The following is a 25198-nucleotide window of genomic DNA, read 5'->3' on the forward strand; positions in this document are numbered from 1 at the left end:
TCAGAATTGTATCTAAAGATGAATTTTCATTATATATGCTAAAGATGACATTGTCCTGAAACCTAGTATTTTTAATCCCAATTATTTGGGGTGCATTTTCAATACACAGATGTCTCTATAGACAAAATGAAAATATGCACCAAATATGGATTTCAGCTCACTGTGCCTACCAATACTTAATCACATTCATAGCAATTTTACTTAAATACAGAATAATAAAGGCTTGTATGTATTATTTGAGTAGGAAGGAGAAGTCTATTATAGGGCAAACTTCAAGTAAATAAACACAACATATGAAAAAAGTCACTGAAACGTAAGAAAACTTCAAATCTAATAGTCAAAAAGTGAGACATATTTGGTTAAGTGAAGTATGATAAACATCTAAAACCATTCTCCTTAAATATATAAAAACAAAGTTAAATGGTAGTTAACGTTATTTTGAAGAAATCCATTTTCCTTCATTAAGCACTTTTACTTGCTTACCCAGTCGAAGGCATTGTCTCAGAATTCCTCCAGATGACATATTTTTCTCAGACTCAATTTCAGTGAAGCCAAGAGAGCTTGCAAAAATTAACACATCCACAAGGCTGATTAATCTCTGGAGAAATGTTACCGAAGCTTCTATTGAAAGTCCTTGAGTTGGCTCTATATTCTCTAATTCATGCTATGAGAGGGAAAAGTTGAAAACATGTATTTCTATAGAAAAGATCATTCTTATAACTAAAAATTCCATGAAGAAAACAGGTTTGTAAAAAGTCCATTATTGCTCATTGCCAAAATAATTAGTCATACTTCAAGCTGAAGAATTTAACTGGAAGAATGCAGACAGAATAACCACATCATATTCCAGGCTACACTGGGGCCCCAAGCCCTAGATGGCTCTTCCCCCTCTTCAGGTAATGACAGCAGGAGCCTAAATTCCTCCTAAGGGAACAGCCCATATAGATCCATGCTCTCTCAAGAGGACAGATATTCCTATTAACGTACTAGATGAAGAAAGGCCCGCCCACTCCCACAAGTAATCACTTTTGCAATAGAAAATGAATTTCTTACTGTAGCAGATGTAGCAGCAGAAAGCAATGGCAATATACCACCGCAAGCCATAATCATGTTGTCCATAACTTGAGAGATGAGGTGAATTGTGTTGTGTACAAAGATGACATTGTCACTGCTGTTCACAAAGTCCATCACAGTCTTTGTAGAATGGCTGTCCAAAAAAAGTAAGAGGGAAAGCATTCAGAATAGAAGTCTATTTTATTGTGTTTTTAGCAAGTTTATTAAGTTCCTTCAAATGCAAATAAACTGATGTCAATGCAGCCAAAAACATCATGTAAGCATCCTCACAAGGCTCAATCAACGGAACCTAAATCTTGACCTCAAATTGCCCTTCCTTTACACTCCTAATCCTCTCCAGAGCATACCCTACTAACTGGGTCCAAGTGTGTTGTGAATAGTCATGTGGATAATTATTCATTATAGACTAGTCTGTGATCATCTGGTACAGCAAAAAGCACTGTATAAATCAATAAAATAAAGTTTCTCTGGGGATATTAACTAGATTTGAACTCAAAGCTTTGGAAGAACAAAGTTAATATTAACCAAGTCCACCACATTACAATGTTAAAGCAAAGAAATTAATACAATACCACAAAAACCTAATTACTGTTAAAACACAGAAAATAGATTTTCAACACAGTCCTAAATTATCCACAGTATCTTGAGTAAATCTGGTGCTGTACTAAATACATACTTTGGTCATGTCTTAAAACTTCAGTTCTAAAGGCAAACAAAAGTTTCATCTAAATCTCAAGGTAAATTTTATGCACCTGTAACTTGTTTATGTTTTTTCCTTTTTTTAAATAGGTCATTCGTATCTTCTTAGCAGGCTAGATAGCTACGTGGTAGTCAGAATCAATTTTTACCTTCACTATCTCATACTGATAAAAAATAGCACTATAAACACACTGAAATACCAGTGGCACAACTAGCCCCAATTTTTCCTTCATTGCTACAACTGATTGATATTTTGCAGATTTTGGTTACAATATTTTGTTTTTAACACACGTAGGACAACATAATTTCTTCAGCTCCATAGAAACATACTGAAGTACAGAGCAGCACTTGTTTGCTTATGTCAAAGCACTGGCCGGTTTTAATTTTAGGGGAAGTTTCTTTAAAGAAATAATATATTTCTGGCTTTCACATTGTGAATGCTCTTAAGATGATGCATATTGCTAGATGTCTATTCAGAGAGTGGGACCATGGTTCCATTGAAGTAAATAGCAAAACTCCCATTGACTTTAATGGGGCCAACATTTAATCCAGAATGTATATGTAACCCTTCAACCAATACACACATCTTTAAACATTCCTGAAGACTGGTAATCAATAATTCTGAGAAGACCCTGCTATAGACCCCAAAATAACTAATTCATTCTTTAATAGATTTGAAATATATAAACAAATATAAACAATTTAACCAGTGACATTAGATTTCAATAACATCTTAGATTTCTGTTACAGTGCAATGCTAGCAAATATGATTTCCTACAAAGCACAGATTTACCTTCTCCACATCTGTATATCTGTTTCTATTGAAAAGAGTAAATCTGTGAGCAACCGTTGATGCATCTGGGACCACTTAAATTCAGGAATACGAAACATAGTCGACCTGGAATCTCTTCTCTGCCCATCAGATGCAGCAGCCAAGTCTTGTCCTGATGAATCTTCCTGCCTTGATATCTGTTTGCATAAAATATAGGCAGGTTCCAAAGTAACAAAAATTCAATTTCAGCAGTGTTTACTGAAAAAGTTTCACTTTGGATTTAATAGGTCTGTAAGCTTAGACATTACATAAACTTACAAATGCACATACATTTAAGAATTAAACCAATACAACTGCAGGGCCACTACTGATGGATTATACCAAACCTACAAACTACAATACAACTGCACCACCATCTCTGCCAGTCTAGACAAAAATAAGCAGCAACTAGACCTTACCACATGGGGAGAATATGTTGCTGCTGACAGTGATCTCCCTCCTTTGAGGAAGAATGTTGTAGGATGAAGGGCATCGACTGGCAGGTGTCTCTGCAGGAGGGAAGTACTCAGCTACATCAATGTTTAACCATGATCAGTATCACTGAACTGGAAGCAGAAGTCTGAAGGAGCATTGCAGTAAGCATTGCAGTAAGGGCAAAAACATAAGCCCAATTCTGAGTTAAAATTTACTAAAAACACATCCTTATGTTGATACTTTAAAATGATAATGAATGAGTTCTCAACTGATGTACATTAGTAGCAGTTAGCTAAAAATGGCTTCTACAACTTTCATTAGACTCTGAAGGGAATTCAGGCCAGCTCTTTTCTGACTGATGGATTGTAACTACAAGAGATCTCTGAGGATTGAGAGAGATAGAAGGGCTTAAGGGGATGGAGGAAATAAGAAGGAAGTTCAGTGGAAAAATAGAGGGAATTCAAGGTGAAACCTCAGAATCCACAATGCTACTTTTTATTCTTCAATTTAGAGACTACAGATGACAAATCGATTAACGTTTTAGGTATTTGACTCCTGAGGTCAGCAAAGTGCTTCTTCAGGAGCCTACAAAAATCCTATGAACTGTACAGAATTTCACTAATTTCTCAAACTGTACTGTTGGAAAAGAGTTTTGTTTTTCTTATAAATATCAAACTAATCAGTCTGACCTATTTTTTTAGGTACAGTTTTAATTTGGCATAAGGGAGGTATATAAAAGTTACCTCAGGTAGGGGTCTAAGAGGCTGAGTTGCTTCCAGGCTTGTGCTGGGTTTTAGTTCCAGTCTCTGTGTGTCTGATGCAACACTGGAAACATCAAGCTTGGCAATTTTTTTCTCTGAGGCCACAGAAGCTTCTGAAGTATGTGTGTTTGCATCTTCTCCAGTTGCTTTGGTTTCACTGCCATCAGTTTTTAATTCCTCTAACTTCTCACTCACTTCTGAATTTACTTGACTTGTCTCCTCTTGGACTTCAGCCGTCACTGTTTCTGACAAGGAAGCCAATTCTTCTCTTGTCTCATTCAAGATTTCAGCACTTTTGGATTCTAAAAGTATTGACTCAGGTTCCTCCTCAACAACAGTTTCCTCTTTCGTTGCTATTGTTATTTGGCTTTCACTTTCAGGTGAGCTATTCTCTTCACTGGGTTTTAGTACCAACTCTTCTGAAGGTAAAGGCAGATTGCTTTCCTCTTTTAAATCAACAAAGTCATCTTCCACCTCTGGTGAAAATACTTCCAGCATTTCTGGGCTTTCAGGTGTCTCCCCTTCTAAAACAGTTCGTGCAGTTAGAGAAGCCCCATCAGTAGCTGCTGTTTCTTCCACAAGTTCTTTACTCAGAGAATCTGCAATTGCTTCAGCAATTCCAGAAGTGATTTCTGAATCCCCTGGTTTTACTGCTTCTGTCTGTGAAGGAAATTCTAAGCAAGCTACTCTGTTTAAGTCAGGTGATCTCTGACCATTTTCTCCCTCAGATTTCTTCCCTTCATTAGATGGTGAATGACTTTGTAGCTCACTTTCAGATGAGGCTTTTATCTCATTTTTCTGAGCACTGTGCTCCACGCTATCAGCCCCAACATATGCAGAAGCAGCAGCTTCTTTCACCTCCACCTGCTGTTGCCTCCTTGCGAATTCAGCTTCTCTGCTAACTCCTGAGATAGTTCTAACAGGGGTGGAAGGAACTGTTCCACTTCCTTCACCGCCTTTCCTTTGGTAATCCCGGTACATTTGGGAAAGGCTCTCTTTATGCATTTCAAACGTTACCTAAAAACAAAGGATTATCAAGAATATTAGAACTCAAAATTAGAAGACTGATTCTTCTACAAAGTAGATTCAGAGGCAACTGAACAACAGTAGTATCCAAACTGCAAGGCTGCAATTCAACCTTAACTGTGCTGCCGCTACCACCCCACCATAATGTACAAGTTAAAAAAGCAGCTCTGTAAGGACTCTTGGATGCTTATTTAAAAAATTTCATCCCTAGTACTTGTTGTTTAACATCCTCCTTAGTTACTAATGGACTATATGATACGATTACATCGTCCTTATATGATACGATTACATCATCTTATTTCTTTGCAAATACAGACCAGAAATATTTATTGAACACTTCTTTCTTTTCTCCAGCATTAACAATTTTACCATCTCCATCTAGTAATGGGCCGATTCCATTGCTAGGATTTCTTTTGTTCCTAATATACTTAAACTCTTTCTTATTGTCTCTCTTTCTTATGGATTTTTTACCTCACATCTTTAGCCTCTCCATCACTTTTCAACACTTATTAATATCTAATTTCCATTACCAATTCCTATTTTAAGAGTTTAATTCTGCTGTAAAACTTCATTTCAGGTTAAAACTTGGATCCAGTGCCCCCCGAGGAAAAATCCACAACTTCTAAAAAAAATAATCCTAAAATGAAAGAACATCTAAATAATTCATGACAGTAATTTAAGATGTTCTTTCATACCTCTGACTCCAAAATGGTACACAGATATTGTGGGAGGTTGTGGTTTGAGTAAATAATTTGTAATACAAAATCGGCTTCTTAAGTTTAAAGAAAGACTTTTTAGATGAAAGAGAGGGAGGGTGGGGGATAGCGAGCGATGGAGGGAGGGGACTGGAGTGAGCAGAGGGGCGGAGCCTTGAAGGGGACAGGGCCTTGCAGAAGGGGGCGGGGCAAAAGTGTTTGGGTTTGTGCGATTAGACAGTTGACAACCCTATTAATACATGTGTTCTGTACTGAAGTCAAGTGTTAATTTGTATGTGTTTGATGCACATCAGTTACAAAATCAGTAAGAATAAGTTTAAGTACTGTACATTTCTTCACCTATCTAAGATTGTTGAGAAATAGGGACACTACAAGTACTGAGCTGTTTGACTTACAGAGGCACTGCACAGCAGCTGCATGTTATTCGTTACCTCATTAAGGGTGATATTTTAAAAATATTCTCTATAGTAAAAATAATGCAGTACAGTTTAGCAGTTGTGGTTTTCTTATCCAAAACAGCAAAGAGACGATGGTTTTGGAAGCCAATATAAAGTGATTTGCTAAAGTATTTTGGAAATTAAACTAATGAAATTGCTTTCCAGATTGCTATTGTGTGCTGCAAAAAGTGGGGGAAGGAAGGTCAATACAGACAATTGCCATCTTTAGATGCTGGTCATGTAATCCTATGGGAAAATAAATCCAGATATAATATGGTGACATACACAGACCCAAGACACAGAAAAATGCAAGGCGAGTGATACTGTTAAAGTAAGCTAGAAAGCGTACACATACAGTAACAGGGAGGGTAAAGAAGGCTTTTTAAAAATAAACGGATGCAATTTAAGCAGCCTTGCTTCTATCATAAAAATTTCAAATCAAGATTAATTTTTTTTAAATAAATTTGCAAATTAAAGTAACAAAAACACAAATTTAAGCAAGCTCACTACAATGTGGGACTTTACAAAGCAGCATTACAAATTAAGGGTTTTCTTTGTATATTAAAAAATATATAAAATGCTGCTTTGCAAAGACCAACATTGTAGCAAGCCTACCTAAATTTGTGTTTTTGCTACTTTAATTTGCAAATTAGCTTAATTAACATGGACTCTACATATGGCACAATCCTGTTAAATGTGAAAGGCAAGAACTTTTTTCTAAACAAATATTCCATGACACTGAATTTATTAAACGCTTCTCACAAAGCAGACTGTGAGTGTTGTAAAACATAACATTAAAAAGCCAGGGTTAGGATTAATGAAGGCAACAATTAACAAAATGTACACTTGAATAGAAGCCACCAGATTCTTTTTTAAATGTGAATAGCACAGAGCTAACTTAACTTTAAGATATAAATACTAGCTTATGTAAACTTGTAACAATATGAAAGCTAAATGCCAGCTGAAAAACTTAAATTCACCTGTCTTCAGTCATTTTTTTATTTTTCTTAAAGCATCTGCAACTGTAAAGCTGATAATTCACAATTAATTACCAGAAATTGTTCTAAATTAGCGAGCTAAAAGGCCAGTCATTAATCTTCACAATCATTTGATGGTTAATCCATAGCCATTTGGAAACCACATCTATGCACTACTAGTTAAAGACACTTGTAAGCTAATAACTACAACATTCTCCTCTGCCATTAATTTTAACTTAATTTGACATTCAACATTCACTAATTGCCAGACAAGAAGATTAGCATGCAGCATGCAAAAAGGTTAAGATGACTAACATGTAAAAGAGGCATTTTAGCTGTGTGTGAAGATTTAGTCTAGGTTCCACGCCCCCTCACCTCCCCCCCCCCACACACACACAATATATATATGCATTTTTGTGGAGTGGAGGGAGGTGGCATGGGTAACTGGTTGGCCAGCCAGCCAGCAACAGTACTGTTGTCCATAGCAAGGTTAATTGTAAACTAGTTCCTATGCTGCTAACCTCATCAATAAACTGTTCATAATTCCAGTACATGTTACTATTTTTACTCAGAGCTTTATTGACCTGTTTTTCCTCCCTCCTAACAGCTGAGGCCTGGAAACTCTCCACTCCAAGCAAGAAACAAATCAACTTTGATTGGAGGCACCAATACCTGCCAATACCAATCCCACTTCATGAATCAGTCAGAGAAAAGGGACAGAGGTACTATATACATTAATACCTCCACACAACCTTCCTCAAAAGAACACATTTTGCCATATCCCCACCAAGCTTCTTACAGAGGGAAAAACTATATTCTAAACTAATTTTCTCTTATGTTTACTATCAAAATGCAAATGACTTATAAGACAAAGTTATTCTGAATGGCAAATATCAGTCACTATTGACTAATAAAAGTCTTCATTTAAATAGAAGTTAAATTTGTATGTTGGCTATTCTGGTGATTTGGGGAATGTATCTACATACAATTTATGAATTCTGTTTTGGATTAGGAATTGTATGTTTAAACCCTTATGATGATCTTCACTGTTCTTTTGTCTCATTCTGCTTGTGCTACGCAGATGGAGTGGTGCCTGAGAGTCTGTCTCTGAACAGGATGGTCATTAAAAATCATCACCACCAGAATAGATCTTACCAGAACAGAACAAAACGTCTACATCCTAGGTGAAACCAGTTTCTCCTCCAGCTTTTCTCCACACAGCTAAGTTTTAAATGCATGAAAAGGAGGAAACAGAGAGAGAAGTGACAAAGCAGGGTTTTACAAACAAAGAGGAAGAGGCTTGGTCTACACTCAGAAATTACATTGGCATTATGATGTTGGTCAGGGGTACAAAAAAACCTCACTTCCAATAAATAGACAAGGCTGACAAAACTCCAAGTGAAGACACAGCTATGTCAATGTAGCTAATGTCATTTGGGGAAGTGGTGGAAAAACTGCTCTCAGTTATAGTGCATCTACAGTATTGGGCTTTACCAAAATAGCTATATCAGTATAGTGTCCATAGCGTAGACATACCCTGAGAAGCTGAAGGGATATAGAGGACCTTAAAAGGGTCAGTTTTCTAGAGTGAGTGGAAACCTGACTGCTGGACCAGCCAGAGCAGAAAGGCACTGACTGCCCCGTCAGAGAGAGAGAGAGAGAGAGAGAGAGAGAGAGAGAGAGAGAGAGAGGCTACGATTCTGGAGTATCAGAGGGGTAGCCATGTTAGTCTGTATCCACAAAAACAATGAGGAGTTCGGTGGCACCTTAAAGACTAACAGATTTATTTGGGCATAAGCTTCCATGGGTAAAAAACCCACTTCTTCAGATGTATGGAGTGAAAAATACAGCATAAATATACTGACACATGACGAGAAGGGAGTTACCTTACAAGTGGAGAACCAGTGTTGACAGGAGAAAAAGCCCTGAGCTGGAGAAATACAGCCCAGCAGAGGAGCCCTCCCTGCCCTTTTCAGTCTAACTTTCTACATCCAAAAATCTTTTCCTGCGACTTTGACCATGACATCCCTTTTCCCCAAATGCAGTGATTAGAATATATGCAATGAGGCACAGCGTTCCCCACCCACCATGGATGCTGCTTGTCAAAGGGCTCTCCCGAGTGGTTTGTACTCCTGCTTCCCATTCCCTCCTGCTGAGGCTGGAGGTCCCATCACACTTAGAAGTCAATAGTAAGTGGGCCCCTCCATCCACACCCAGGAATAGCAGGGGACTCACCTGAGAAAGAGGGGGAGGAAGGTGCCAGAAGCCATACTTTTTGAACATACATTACTTTCAGGGAGGCCCCATATTTTAATCCCAAAGTAACTTGCATTCCACACAAATCTGGCAACCCCTTAATTTTTGTTGTTGAAAATTATTTACATCAGAAGAATCATGAAACTGAAGTTTTAAAAAGTGAGATTTACACTCAATTAATTAATCCCACATTTTAAATTTGCTGCATGAATAATTAGTCTTCCCCCCTCATGTTTGGCCTTTGTCACACATTGTGGCCCATTTGTGGGCCCTGGCAGATTGAGAGGTATACCAGTGGTGCTAGGTAGGTAGCAGCGGTTCTCCCTCATGAATAGAAGAGCTGAAGAACCATTTATCTAACAGATATTAATAGTATTAAAATATCAGATAATCCTTATACACCTTTCTAAGGAAAGTTGAAGTATCTTATGTTTATGGAGTCTTTATAGACTCATTCCCCTACTCCAATATTCAGCCTAAACATTCTGTTTTTTTTTAACTGCATACCATTGTTCCTACTTAGCCTCACATATACCCTTAGCATTACCCTAAAAAAATCCTCATCCTCCATTTTACACAATTACATTGTTTGTAAACAGTTATCATGAATCACTGAGTCCTTGCTGAGGCGTTAAGAGGCATTTTAGATCAAGTTATTGTACAAGCTAACTATTCCTCAGCACATCTCTGTCAGGTAGCTAAATATTATTCTCATTTTAGAGATGGGAAAACATTAAGCAACTCGTATTTTAAGCAACTAGCCGAAGACCTCATAGTAACTCAGGGGCAGTACTGGAATTGGAATTTAGGAGGTCCTGGCATCCAGCCCCCTGCTCATTCCACTAGACGATGCTTCCTCCCCTACATATTAAGCTTTTTTAATCTTCCTACATAAATCTATTACTCCAATACCTAATCATTTCTGCTGATCTGTCTCTCCAGTTTTTCTGTACCTGCCACTGCCATGCCAGCTACATAATTCAGCTTAATTCTATGTACATCAAATTCACTATGTGGTACAATCAGTTTTTTCTCTTCTTGAAGGGGATTATCCCTTTTTTAGGGCACAAAAAGAGGAAATATCCAAATTATTTATTCAACTTATCTATGCCAATTAAAATTATTTGGGTAGAGAATAATCACTTAGACATTAAAAAAACAACAGTATTTTAAAACATGTTTATTTTGTTTAGGATTATCAAATCCCCTTTTATTCAGATTAGTAAACAATATTCTGAAACATTTCCACATACAGATTAAAACTGATACAACTTCAGTCTGCAAATGGAAGTATTTTTGAACCCTTATTGATTCATAACATTAATACAAACTTCATTAATTTTATTAAATATTCCAAGATGTTTCCTTATCCAAATGATTTACCTTTAATTTGGTTACTTGGTAACATGACAACTTTTTTTAATTAAAAGATATTTCAAAGGACCTGAAATACTTAAATGTTCACACTTTTCAATGTTTTAAAACATTCAAGTACATGGTGTATTATATTGTATAAATCATTATTTTCTTTAAATCTTGGGGAAATTGAAAGGTCAAGAAGGCAACTTGTCCACCATTATTTACTTGTTTCCTATTATTAACCATGAAGCCATTGGTCCTTTTTGCAAAGTAACAGATCTAGACAGATTTAAGTTTAGGATATAGTTAACATGTCTATTATGCTAGAAAAAATAAAGAAGGTGGGTGGTTTCATACATTCAATGTACTTTGAGAAGAAACAAAATTGGGTTTTGATCTAAATTTTTCCTGAATATTTTCATCAAACTAAGACTCAGTTTAAACCATAATTTTTGGTAAATCATGTTCAGCTTTGAAGAAATAGCACAAAGATATAATATGAAAATCAAGGCACTGCATGAGCAAGACACAGAAATTTAGCCTTAAAAAGGTTACCCACACCTTTTAAATTCTGGAAGCAAAGAAACCAATGTAGTGCAATTATGCTAGAAAAACCATTGCTGCTTATAAGGCATAGTGCAGCTGTTGGAAGAGGGGGTTACAGTGACAAACAGCTTCCCTGCTACAAAGGTGGCAGGAAATCTATCAAACTGGACAATAAAATTGCAATTGAGTTTCTTTGGCTTTTTATAGCAGCTGCATGTATCTTGATGTGTAGCTCTGCAAAATCTATCCAATTCTGCAACACTAGTCCGTTATACACTAGTTCTTTATCAAAGAATGGTATTATAAATTGGGGGTTAAAGGGCTGTAAAAAGGAAAAATAAGCATTAGTTCCCTACAATTAGAGATTAAATGAAAAAACTGGTTATTTCCTCAACAATATTAAGAAAAAAAATATTTGGGTCTCTATGATTGCTGGTTCCATAGTACTTTGAAAGCATGCCAGAAATCAAACAAATCATTGATGCACTTAGCATCTAGCAATATACCAACTGAATTATTTCTACACAGTATTATAAAGTCATACAAAATAAAGAGTCTAGGTAATTTACAACTTTTTTAAAATAAGTGTATACTAGAGTATTCAAAATGTAAGTTAATTAGGAAAAACAATTTTAAGAATTCATAACCAATTGAATATTAATATCAATGCTTAAGGCGCACACACCCCACACACGTCATCATCTCCATCCTTATATCACTAGTTGCAGTATAAAATGTAACCATTACCTTTACCAAAAATTAATTTAATCTGAAAATACACAGAATAAGATTTTAACAGTCCTATTTATTTTTTAAAAAAAAATCTTAATTCTTGCAGCAGGAGACTATGAAGACAACTTTTTAGGACCAGTATTCAACAGACTGAACTATTCCAGATCTGGTTTAACTGCTTCAAACCCAGAACACATTCTGCAACCCACCCCACTTATTCACCCGCTCATCTCTCTTCTCCCCCACCACTGACCTCCCCTGCAACGCAAAAAAACCCAGGGGAACAAACATTGGACACTTAACACAACAGATTTGGGCTTTGGAAAAGTGAAGCTAGAAGTCTATTCCACAGCTGAGGACCCCTCAATAGGAATTTCCTGGCTGCAAGCCTGCTTCATGTTGGAACTGGGCAACAGGAGGGCGGGGTGGAGGCTCAAGCACCTCAGATCCCATTTGGTATGGTATAGCATGGTCCTATTGAACATATTCATAAATGATCTGGAAAAAGGGGTAAATAGGGAGGTGGCAAAATTTGTAGTTGATACAAAACTACTCAAGATAGTTAAGTCCCAGGCAGACTGAGAAGACTACAAAAGGATCTCACAAAACTGGGTGACTGGGCAACAAAATGGCAGATGAAATTCAACATTAATAAATGCAAAGTAATGCACATTGGAAAACATAATCCCTACTATACATATAAAATGATGGGGTCTGAATTAGCTGTTACCACTCAAGAAAGAGATCTTGGAGTTATTGTGGATAGTTCTCTGAAAACATCCACTCAATGTGCAGCGGCAGTCAAAAAAGCGAACAGAATGTTGGCATCATTAAGATAGGGTTAGATAGTAAGACAGAAAATATCATATTGCCTCTAGATAAATCCATGGTACTTTCACATCTTGAATACTGCCTGCACATGTGGTCGCCCCATCTCAAAAAAGATACATTGGAATTGGAAAAGGTTCAGAAAAAGGCAACAAAAATGATTAGGGGTATGGAATGGCTGCCAAATGAGGAGAGATTAATAAGACTGGGACTTTTCAGCTTGGAAGAGAGACTACTAAAGTGGATATGATAGAAGTCTATAAAATCATGACTGGTGTGGAGAAAGTAAATAAGGAAATGTTATTTATTCCTTCTCATAACACAAGAACTAGGGGTCACCAAATGAAATTAATAGGCAGCAGGTTGAAAAACAAACAGAAGGAAGTATTTTTTCACACAACGCACAGTCAACCTGTGGAACTCCTTGCCAGAGGATGTTGTGAAGGCCAAGATTATAACAGGGTTCAAAAAAGAACTAGATAGGACATGGAGGATAGGTCCATCAATGGTATTAGACAGGATGGGCAGGAATGGTGTCCCTAACCTCTGTTTGCCAGAAACTGTGAATGTGCGACAGGGGATAGATCACTTGATGATTACCTATTCTGTTCATTCTCTCAGGGGCACCTGGCATTGGCCACTGTCAGAAGACAGGATTCTGGGCTAGATGAACCTTTGGTCTGACCCAGTAGGCTATTCTTATGTTCTTAACTAAGGCCCTTTCAGATAACTAGAACCAAATCCATTTTAAGAATGTAGCAGTATTTGCATCATCAAGTTCTTGTTTTCAGAGATTTTATAACTCATCCAGAATTTCTTTTTGAATATTTATTCCCTATAAGGTCTCCTACAAACATTTGGGTTTTCTCTACATATTCTGGAATAGCTGGGTTAGTCATTTTGAGTTATAGGTATGAAATAATATATATTAGTGACCACAAATACATTTCAGTGTTTGGATTTTAATACTGTATTTTATGTTTAACTTTACCAACCATTAGTTCTCATTGCAGACTGCTTCTTTCTCCACACACATCTCACAAACAAAAACTTCAAAACAACCATGAGTTAATTTTTACAGGTATTGTTTAGAAACTAGGGGCATACTCCTCAGGTATGCCAAAGCTGCATGGGCAAACTTCAGGCAAAGGGGTGGCTTTATGCCACATTTCTGCTTACCCCGATCCTGGGGGCAGCCAATGGCTGGTTCAATTCCCAGAAATTTAGAACAGCCTCAGAGCTGCTTAAAATTATGCTAACTTGTAACAAAACTTCAGTGGCCTTTACCCTGGTCACAGATTGCAGCCCACTCCACCTACACACCGCTATGCTGATGGGAATGTTTCAGGTTTGATATTGAGCTGGCACAGCAAAGGATTAATGCACCACTATGTCACTGGAGCCACATTTTGGCATGGATTAAGATCTGGCCTCAGATCCTTTGCACCTATAATGTCATGAAATGTTCATTGACTAAACATTTGCAAGCATTTTTAGTATATGGACTTTTATTCTTCTCTCTCGCACATAACCACACACAATAGCTTATTGAGCTGTTTATTGGATCAATAATCAGTGATCTACAAGATAAACCAGTAGTGCTGTTGTGGTCTAAATAGATTGACACTTTCTGAGAGGAAGTTAACCCATGTAAGGACAGTAATGTGGGATTAAGATGTGCAGTTTTGTATGCCCTCTATACGTGGGTAAGACACACACTTTTAAAAGTATGTAATTTACAATTTACCTGTCTGAAAATCCAGAACACAAGTTCCACAGCTTTTTATGTTAGACTTTTTTCTTTTCTTGGTGCAGGGAAAGAGAAATGAAGTGGTGGCTTTTTCTAGTTCTACAGCTCAATTTGAAAAAAAGAGTTACTAATAAAATGCGTTTTGCAGTGTTGCTCAGGTTGTAACAAGCCAACAAAAGCCATGAAAGAAGGAAGGCTGGCACCTGTATTCGTACAATTGGGATTCTCCTTCAGCCTCCTTACCTTCCTGTCTCCCTTCATGGCTTTACAGATGGAATGTTAGCCTCTACTCGGATTTCCTTAATTTCATGGATTTGTTTCACTGCCTTTTGACGTTACTAAAAGGTATTTTTTGTCTATGAATAGATAAGGTGCGCCACCTTGTGTTAAAAAACTTCATGCTGTTATTAATGCACAGAAATCCAGCACTAAAACATCACTGAAACGCTGATTAACCTGCCCTAGGAAACGTTTAAATGCCATTTTTACTACAAGTGAACACCATTATGCCATGAGCAACAGAAAGAATTTTGTGATTAAAGTATTCTGACAATAAAAAGTCATTCAATTTTCAAATGTGACAAGCTTGAAGTATATGCTATTATAGACTATTCAAGCCACCAAATTTCTACTTATTAAAATAGCTTATTTCTACTAGAAGACTTTTTTATTTGACCGAGTACTTAAAGGCTCCAAATTTCATTAGAGAGCACACAAAAAAGTTATTGCAATTTCCAGAATATTTTTCCAAGAAACACTCACCTTTGAATGTGTGATTGACAGTGTATCCACCCAAACTCGCCAGCCACCCCACTCATATTTGACTGCATGATAAAGCAAGATTCTAAAAATGGCATACACCATTTCAGTTATCTTCTGCTCTTCAGAGTTCTTGGGGTTGAAATAGCAAAGAGAAAGCATCCACTCCTGCCACACTGAGCACTGCAACAAGCTCCTGCAAAACACATACTCCTTCTGCTAAATCACATCTCAAAATGGACAAGCATATTAAAACATACAAAGATCATTAAACTTTGAGACCACACATAGCCGGTGATGAATTTAGCATATGTGAAAACATTACTGCATGCAAGCTTCTCTAGCATTACATGTATAAGCTTAATAGAATACAACATTTGTTAAATAACGTGGCCTAGACATGGTAGCCTAATGAAACTATTTTAGCTTAGTCCGAAGAGAGGACAGATTTGTAAAACATTGTTATTTACATACGGTCTTTGTATGCACATGATGAGCCCTCTTACCTCCTATTTTCTCTACTGTTATTAAAAAGTTTAATCATGTCTGAGAGAAAAGCTCGACGAACCTCCAGAGCTTCCGGGCATTGGGGAGAGTTACGTAGTAGGGTCGCAATTACTTTCAATACCTCTGTAAAACAGTTCACAAGTACATTTTAAAAACTAGAAATAAAGCACATCAAGTATTGGAGCTTATTAAACTACATTCACTAATCGGAAACATTTTGGTAACAGTCACTTTATGAAAAACTAACTTGTAAAAATATATTTGTTTATACAAAGAAAGAAAAGCGTCTCCACCCGGGTCAAAGATGCAGCTAAGTAAAGAAGAAATATATTGCTTCCTTCTTCCAAAGACTTCCATGACTATTCCTCTTCAGTGGGATTTTCAGACAGGGGCACTCCCAGAAATTTTTCACATGATACACACAAATTTAATTTAGCCACCCATATTTGGCCCAGCTTACCCTCCATCATGATTGCAGGGGTGCACAGGCCATATTTCAGAGAGTAGCATTGCAAGCTGGCATGTGGGGTTGTGTGCCACTCAGTTTGGGGGCCCTGGAGCAAACTGCCCCTTTTGCCCCTGCCAATGATATGCACCGTGCACACGGCTGCCAGCACCACTGTTTACAAATGCATTCAGTGTTGGCCTAGTTCACAGTGGGAGTGGAGTTAGGCCATTATCTAAAATGTTGTAATTAATGATGATCAGGGTTTAATAATCTAATGCCTTCTAATGACTGGTTTAAAATGAAATATCGGTATTTACTGACTATCTTTAAGAAATATGTTCTCTGGGAAGACTAGGAACATACCAGCTGATGAATCATGTTATAAACTAAACATGAAAGCCAGGTGTACTCTAAGTTTCTCTCTTTGAATATCAATTATACTGAATCAATAGAATGTTAAGGGTTTATTTTCAATCTTAAAAATAGTTTCAGTTGTAAAAACAATGGAAGTTTGAAAAAAATTGTCTCTTTGGTGAATTTTTCACCCCCTATATAAACACACATTGGTTTGTACAGTACTTTTTGGAGGAGGGCAGAACACAGAGACACATTCTGATTTTTGGGAAGTGGGGTTGGTAAGAAAACCACTGTTTTTGTTACTTTAAGAAAAAACTGAATGAACTTTGAAAACAGAAGAAATAGGTCAGAATTTATTTCTAGCCACTTTCACAGTTTCAATTCAGCTTCTAATTTAAAGTTTCAAAAACATTTTCCCTATTTAATAAAATATAAGCACTGACCTCATGAGTGCATTCAGGAAAAAGTTACCATTCCTTACATGCCTGAGTGAGTCCAAACTCCTAGGTAACAGTTCTAGGAAGTCTGTGTTAATCTAACAGGGACTCCGTCAACTTGAATGAACTGAGTATATGGGATTTAGAAACAGACAACTCAACCCATCTCTATCCCACCAAGATGACACCATTAATTCTCACTCCCTACATTGACTACATCTACCAGGAAGCTTACAATGTCCTCTAAACACAGGTCATTTTCCTCCAACTTTATTTTCCTTCCCCAGACTCTGAAGATAAAGATATCTCCATCTTTATACTATATATTAAATGACAATGCAACTTTAAAAGTGAAAATTTAAATTTATCCATGAATAATGGAATACCATAACTTCATTACATCACAAACAGATGATATCAAAACACATATCTCAAGAACAGAAATTTGTCCTTCATGGAAGTTCTTAAGAAATCTAAAGTCTCAAATCAGGATTTTTTTCCTACACAGAAAGTTACCCTAAACAATATAGTAAGCAGATACATTTCTTCCACTCCAAATCCGGAGTTTCTGCACTGAACGTAATTTAAGATGAATGTTATTTCCATACTTCGTGTAATTTAGTCTGACATCACTAAATAATACAATCAGAATTGCGCTGAAACCTGAAAATGTATTAAATCAAAATACTCTGGGCATAAAAATCTTGAAAAAAACATCTCATACCATCACCACCACATTAAAAAAAAAAAGGGTCAGTACTAAATTACATATACATTTAGACACACAAAACACCTTTCAAAAAGCAGGAGACAGGCATGTTTCCCAATTAACTCCAACTAAACATGCATTATCTCCCCTCTTGCATGAATGATTCTGTAAAACTAACAGACCACAATTCAGACTGCTGGACATAATTAATAATCTGGGTTTTGTTTTGTTTTTTTAATGACAAACATTTTTAGCTTAACAGTGATGTAATTTAAAAGATATATAATGCTTACGAGGATTTTGTATCTTCACTGTTGAATCTGGGTCAGGATGCTGTTTATGTATTACTTGAGTGCAAATTTGTTCAATAAGCATCTGGGGGAAGGAGGAAGAAACACAGTGTAAGAACAGCTATTTAATGTTCACTAAAAAGCTTGCTGGAGTATGGTTGATCCCCTTGCTTATCATAAGGTTTTCTACAGTACCCATCATATCATCTTAGTGCTAAAATTGTACTGAAGTTTCCTTGTCATAGGTTTTAGTAATTGAATCAATCTTATTTTTAAAACCAATTTTCGCATTTTCTGAGACACACAATTGGTATTTTAATTATAGTGGAAGAGTTCCCCTAAATTTAATCAAAGTTACAATAACCTTAAGCCATGATATCAAGTGGAATGAAGCTCTCAGATTAAAAGTATCTACTTCAATTATTTAATTTAACAGTTATTTTAAAATGATTCACAATGAGCTACTTCTATAACTAAATTAAGCAGAACTTCCAAAGTAGTAAGCTTCAGAAAACTTTACTGCATCCATAGCTAAGTTTCTAGCGTCATCTGGAAAATATCAGCACAAATATGCAAGCAATTTTATAATATCTTCTAAGTAATTAGGAAGATTGGATTCTAACTACAGTCTATTACTACCTCAAACAGGACATTGTACGTGGTCATGGTGATTAAGCCTGTATGAAGCATCAGCCTTTCAGCCAGCAAAGAGAATAATCCATGTCCAAGCATGACTTCAGCTTTTCTCCTAAAATAACACAGAAAGGCAGATAAAGTAAATTAGGGCATCTCTAACTTGTTAGGTATGTGTACACCAGAGCAGTGCTAAATTGGTGAAAGTGTTTCAGCATTTTATTTTGTAGCCTCTTGGTTCTGGGGAAGTTGGGACACAGGAACCCTTATCTACCAAAGGTAACAATCAAGCCGCCCATTGGGACCTGCTGAAAGCATGACTACCGGATGGTTCAGTCTCTGAGCCTCTGGGTATTTCTACACTGCAATCAGAACTGTGGCTGCAGCACATGCAGACCTTTCCAAGCTAGCTAGCACAAACAATCGTACTGAAGCCACAGCAGCACACGTCAGCCACTCAAATACATGCCCAGAGTCCTGGGTATCCAGCCTGTGCTGCTGTGCTCTCACTTTTACTGGTATTTAAACTAGCAAGACCAAAGCTAGTGCAGGTATGTCTACACATGCTGCAGTCACACCTCTGACTGCAATGTTGACACAGCCTGTGACAGGGGCCACTTACACATGGTGTGCCAACATCCTACCACCAGCCCAAAAAGCTGGACCCAGACCTTGCGGGACCCTTGATAATGATATAGGGAAGAGCATAAGCCTCTCCATTCAGCTCACAAAGATTACTTGACCATGAGCATTAGCTGGTAACTATGTTAACTACAGTTGCAGCAAAGTCCACTCTTTAAATAAATTGGTGGAAACTAGTGTTGTACTTTCTGCTGCAATTGGACAACTATAGAACTTCCAAGATCAACAATAAATGCTGAGGGCCAGTGTTTCAAGACAAAAATTGAAAGACCTATGTAAAGTTCATTCTCCTTGCCACTTCTCAAGGTGGATGTCCTAATTACAGACAGATATCTGTAGGTTAACAGAGACCAGGTGGCTACATATCTGTGTTCTGGGTGGCTGAGGCATAAGAAAAGGGGAGCAGCAAAAATAAGTTAGGATGGATTAATTTTAAAGATAAACTAGAGTTACCAACCCAGTTTAGGTGGCTTAAGAATCCCTTACTTTATTCATCTTCACTATAAAGTTGGCAAGAACATCAAAGTGAATATTTACAGAAATGTTTCTGCTGTATGCCCAACAAAAAATCCTAAATACCTATGTGGTTTGGATCTGAGCTCTGGCAACATCAACTCATTAACTTAAAGTTTTAAATCACATAACCGGTCAGAGGTACTTTGTTATGCATATAGCAAAACTGCTGGGTTGCAAATACTCACATTAATGTTTTTGCCAATTTTAAAATAAAGATAAAATAAGACACTTAAGATACCTTAAATTGAGTCCAGAGTTGGTAATATTTGTTGCTAATCTCGCTATTCTAATTGTTACTATATATTTAGTTGGAACTATGCAAGCAGGTTGTGTTAAAAATATAAACCTATAAACTAGGGTGACCAGATGTCCTGATTTTATAGGGACAGCCCTGATTTTTGGGTCTTTTTCTTATATAGGCTCCTATTACCCCCCATCCCCTGTCCCGATTTTTCACACTTGCTGTCTAGTCATCCTACTATAAACTGACATGTCACAAATCACTAGGCAAGCTTGATGGGAGAGCCTTTTATGATGCTATGACACAATTGTGAGTAATTCCACTAGAGAGGGAACCGATTATAAAAAACAAATTGAATGACACTGAAGAAAACAGTACCTACTATGGGCTGAAGTGTGTATTCTGGTTGCATGCCAACAGAACACTTTAAATATGTATAACATATACAGAAACAGTACCTTTTCTTCAGATTTAAACCAGTACTTACTTAGGTGCTAGATGTTTTAAGAAGTAGCCCATCACTTTTAGAGCTTGTACCCTGATCCCTTCACTTTTTGATGCTAGAAGTTTGTAGACAACCCTAAATGAAAACAAACAAAACACCAAGATTGCTTGAAAGAGCAACTAAGAGAGAGTTTCCACACTGACAAATTAACTGAAGCACACTGCAAACAAGTTTGTACCTTGGTTCAAATTAAAGTGACAGATATTGATAAGCTTTACAAATATAGTAGGACATTTTCCTAAATTATGTAGTACTTTGTACTAAAATTTTAAAGCTATATTTGGGGATTTTGAAATCCAAATTCTGTAAGAGTCCCTAAAAGTGTCAATTGATATGAAAACAGTATCTGTGAAAAGGTCATTGTAATTTCAGTACTCAGATCTGTCTTTAGCTGATATCTCACTCAGGCTACAGTACAGAAAAGCAAACAAATTATGTTTGTTGTACTGTCAAGACAGTTGGCTACAGAATAGCTGCAAAAAGCTTAAGTTTCATAATTGGGTGGACATTTGCTAACAGTATTAGTATTTGACATTTGTATCCCTTGCTAGTCCTTTATGACAGCTTTCAGAAGGATGGCAAAAAACAATGTCAACTGGCATTCTTTTCATTACACTTATACCGGTTTCTGCTCCTTAGATTATTTAATAAAAAACACAGTTAATGAAAGAAGACATTAGAATCTTAGCAAAGCTGTCTTACATACAAAATTGCATATGCACATATACTCCCCCTTCTTTCTGGAAGACAGAAGGTATTATTCCTCTGTCATTGATCTTTTTTCAGATCATACTGGCACTTAACATAAGGAAATCCCTATTAGCTCTGGAACATGCATTGTACCTTACGTTGGGTGACCATATTTTCCTATGCTGAATATGGGACACCTGGTAAAATTACTCGTATTCAAGTGAGTTCAACAGCAATCAATCAGAACTATGCAGTACAAACATTCAAATTAACATCAAGTTGACTGAGCCCCTGTTAAGAAGAAACACTGTGTAGCTGGATTATTTTTATTTACCTTCTTATCTTTAAGGCTTTAGGGTTCACACAGGGAGAGGTGACACACACACCCCTACCTCCCCCCCCCACACACACACACACACAGCCAGCAGTAACACACACACACACACACACACCTCTCTCACACAGGGGGGTGACCAACTGACCCGACCCTCCCTGTCCAGTGCTCTCCGCCATCCATGCCTGGCTGGGCCCCTGGGACGGACCCGCCTCTTCTGATACCTGGTGCCGCAACTTCCCATGGCAATATGTGGGGGGGCACGCCCCCCTCCCCAGATTTCTGCCAGGGTTCACACCAGAATGTGGCAAGCAGCAGCCTTTTGGCGCTGTGCAGGAGGGAAGGGATGGGAGCTGCTTCCAGATGCTGGGGGGGTGGGGTGGGGGGGAGAATAGGATGACCTGGCCCATGTCTTTGCTTCATCTTCCCCACCCCACCCCATCCCGGCTGGAAGCAGCTTGTCCCTTCCTGCCCGCACACTGTCGAAAGGCAGCTAACACCTCCAAGCTGCTGCTGGCCACTGACATAACCCAGCTGCCCCCTGTGCCAGGGCTACAGAATGGGCAGGAAGGGGTTAAGCCCTAAGAATAATTATGCACCAGGGCCCAGGGAACCTGACTACAGGAACTTCAGCAAACCTGGCCAGAGAGATGACTCAGCAGGGGAGGGTGCCTAGGGGACGAAGCAGCCCTGCGCCCCCTGGGGCAGGACACAGGGGCGGGGGGCAGGTGAAGAGGGTGCTAAGCCCCTGCCCTGGGGGCTGCTGTGGAGCCTGCAGGTTTGGGGTGTGAACAGGCTGGAAATTGCTTTCCCTCCCCCACCCCAACACTCCGGAGTTTAGCTGAGTGGCAGAGAGGCTTCCCCATGCCAGGGCTTTGGCACATGCAGGGCTCGGCTCCTCCTGGCCAGAGCCCTGGGCCGGAGGGTCTTGGGCTTTCCCGGGGTGCCGGCCCATCCAGAGGCAGTGGGGGAAGGAAGGAGCCTGCCAGCTAGGCTGTTGGTGAGCTGAGCACTCTGACCAGGGGCTGGTTCTCTGAACAGCGCTGGGAGTGGGATGCACCCTGCTGGGGGGCATATGAAAGAGCAGCAGGGCTGCGGGAGCGAAGGGGCAAAGTAGGGAGAGGACAGTGAGAGGGGGAGAACATAAAGGGCCAATGGGTGGGCAGCAGAGGTGACATGTAGCCGGCCGCTGCCTGGCGCCTGCCCACACTCACCAGCCACCGCAGCTCACAGAACACAGCCAGCACTGACCAGAAATGGGACGGGGGCTGTGCTGAGGGACCAGCAGGGGGAGCGGCCAGCCCCGCATGCTGCATCTTCACCCCGCCATGAGCCTTGCACATCCACCCCCATCGTCAGCCACTAGACCCCTGCCCCTCACCACTGGTGGGCAGGCGGCTGATGAGCAGGGATCCAGCCAGGCAAGCAGGGTTCACGCCAGAATATGGCTAGCAGCAGCCAGTACTGATTGGGGCGGGGGGTGGGGGGGAGGGCCAGAAACTATGGGACAATTTGCCCATTTTTTAGAAAAAGTCGGAACACCTGCGGGAGGGCTAAAATACAGGACTGTCCCTTTAAAAACGGGACGTCTGGTCATCCTAACCTTACAATACCTGCTCAAGGGAGAAAAAAGGATGGTTAGCACTGAACAATCCATTGTTGTTAGAATCTCACATAATTAAAAGTGACAACATGCAAATATACTGATGAGAAATCTATGTGCAAAATTTCCAAGTTTTACTCCAGAGCATATATCTATATTTGAACTTCTCACTCAAAATTTTAACTGGAAAACAAGCAACACTCACGTTTCCATCCCAGCTAGCACTCAATCAATGCCCCAGTATGTTGCTAAAGGGCAATATGCTGCATCCTTCATATGAGATACAAATTGACACACTGAGCACTTTTTTAAATAATTAAGAAAGGAATAAGCAATGTCTAATTTTTAAGTCACACTGAGAAAGTAACATACCAAAAACACCTATATGAAAATATACCAAAGAAATAAATGCCAGAATTAATATTGCCCATGCAACCATGATCTTTAGATGGTCACTTACTATTTTTCCCTTCAGGACTCACTCAGTGCACAATAAGGATGGGGGCTCAAGGGATAGGTATATATTAATTATTTCTTTTTATCCTCATCATTAGGCATGCGGCTCCTGCCACCTTCTCAGAAATGGCTAAATCTTTCCAAATAAAACAATTCAGCCTGAGGCAGACACCTGACATAAAAAACTGTAGCCCATATAATTAAAACTTAGCAATGTTATAAGCAACTGAAAGCAGTCTCATAGCAGAAAGTGTTGAGTATAGGCATTCTGCCAGCTGATAATGACTGGTCTGGTGGCCATGCTCTCTGGACACTACTATACTACAATAAATAAATTAAAACTGTGTCCTGAGAGGATAAATTCTGTCCTCGATTGTACACTTAATATCAATATAAGATTGTTCCAATGTCATCATCACCATCGTGACATACTTACAACCGATGTGATTTTAGTTTGGTTGTCTTTGGTATTCACTAGATCTCCTGAATTTGCATCAGCCACACTTGGCTTCTGTCCAGATGAGATAAGCTCTTAAATAGTTTTTATGGATTATGTAATTCCTTAATGTTCCATGAAATCATATTGATTATGAGAATGCAGATGATAAAGTCCCACACAGTCTGTACAGTGAACATTTTGGGCGGTGTGCCTCTTTTTATGAAAATACATTTTTAGAACTTTAAGGGAAAAATTCATAAGCATTTCCACGAGTATCAAAACTAATGAAAAGGACAATATTACTTAACATAGAAATACCTGGCTGTTGATACTTTTAAGAACAGAACAAAGGAGACTGTCTTGTTTACACACCCAAACCCTCCCAATAAATTTATTCCATAACCTCAGCTTCCCCCAACACACCCAAACAAAAGAAAAAAAGTCTCCCCTTCTCTTCAGTACCAGAATTAGAGGGTAAAGAGTTAGCAGCGATTCAAATCCAAGCAACACAAAAAATGATTTTAACCTGGGTGAAGCAGCTGTGAATGTAACTAGCTAGGCAGGTGGGATATCAACAGCAGAGTACAAAAGATGGAGGAAGATAACACAGCCCAATTTTCTCTGTCCTTACAAGATGCCAGCTTACAAGACACCATCAGGACTATCCAGTATCATGGAAAACATTAAACTTCCATATAGGTTATTTCTGAGCTAATGTGTGTTATTTTTGAATTTTAAGAAAAGACACCCAAATATTTATACAGCCTGTGTGAGGAAAAAAATTATTTTTATTCTAAACATGGAGAGAAAGTATCATTTAACTCAGCTTTTTAAATTTTCAGATCAATTGCACTAGACATATAATCAGCTAGTTACATGGCTGGAGACAGTACAGGAGTAAGGAATATAACAAATGAGACAGAAAAACAAAGATTTCTCACAGTCGACTCACTATTCATACTGAGCTGCCCCTATGCTACTTAATAAAAAGAAAAAAGTTTATTGCCAGTTGCGAAGTAAAAACAAATACAATACGTTAGAGACCTGACATGGCATTCAAATACTTTATTATTTAGAGTTTTTATTAGTTTCCCAAAACATAATATTACCATACAAATGAAGTCAAAGCTGAACAAAACAGATGAAATAACTAGCACTGAGAAGAGGGTGGAAACAATTATGAACATGACTGCATGATTCTTGACATAGGGGAACTGGGGGGAAA

At 38.4% G+C, this 25198-nt stretch overlaps 1 protein-coding gene across 1 annotated transcript in view; it reads right to left on the reverse strand.

Annotated features, from left to right (window-relative positions):
• The window catches only part of LRBA (LPS responsive beige-like anchor protein), a 576728-nt gene that overhangs the window by 449342 nt on the left and 102188 nt on the right, over nucleotides 1-25198 (reverse strand). Inside the window, 9 exon segments of the mRNA XM_065405711.1 lie at nucleotides 484-664; nucleotides 1027-1207; nucleotides 2567-2742; nucleotides 3763-4797; nucleotides 15170-15362; nucleotides 15673-15796; nucleotides 17918-17999; nucleotides 18554-18662; nucleotides 20434-20526. Of these exon segments, the coding sequence (XP_065261783.1) occupies nucleotides 484-664; nucleotides 1027-1207; nucleotides 2567-2742; nucleotides 3763-4797; nucleotides 15170-15362; nucleotides 15673-15796; nucleotides 17918-17999; nucleotides 18554-18662; nucleotides 20434-20526 (2174 nt within the window).

This window comes from Emys orbicularis, chromosome 5 (assembly GCF_028017835.1).
Source record: "Emys orbicularis isolate rEmyOrb1 chromosome 5, rEmyOrb1.hap1, whole genome shotgun sequence".
Lineage (NCBI taxonomy): Eukaryota > Metazoa > Chordata > Testudines > Emydidae > Emys > Emys orbicularis.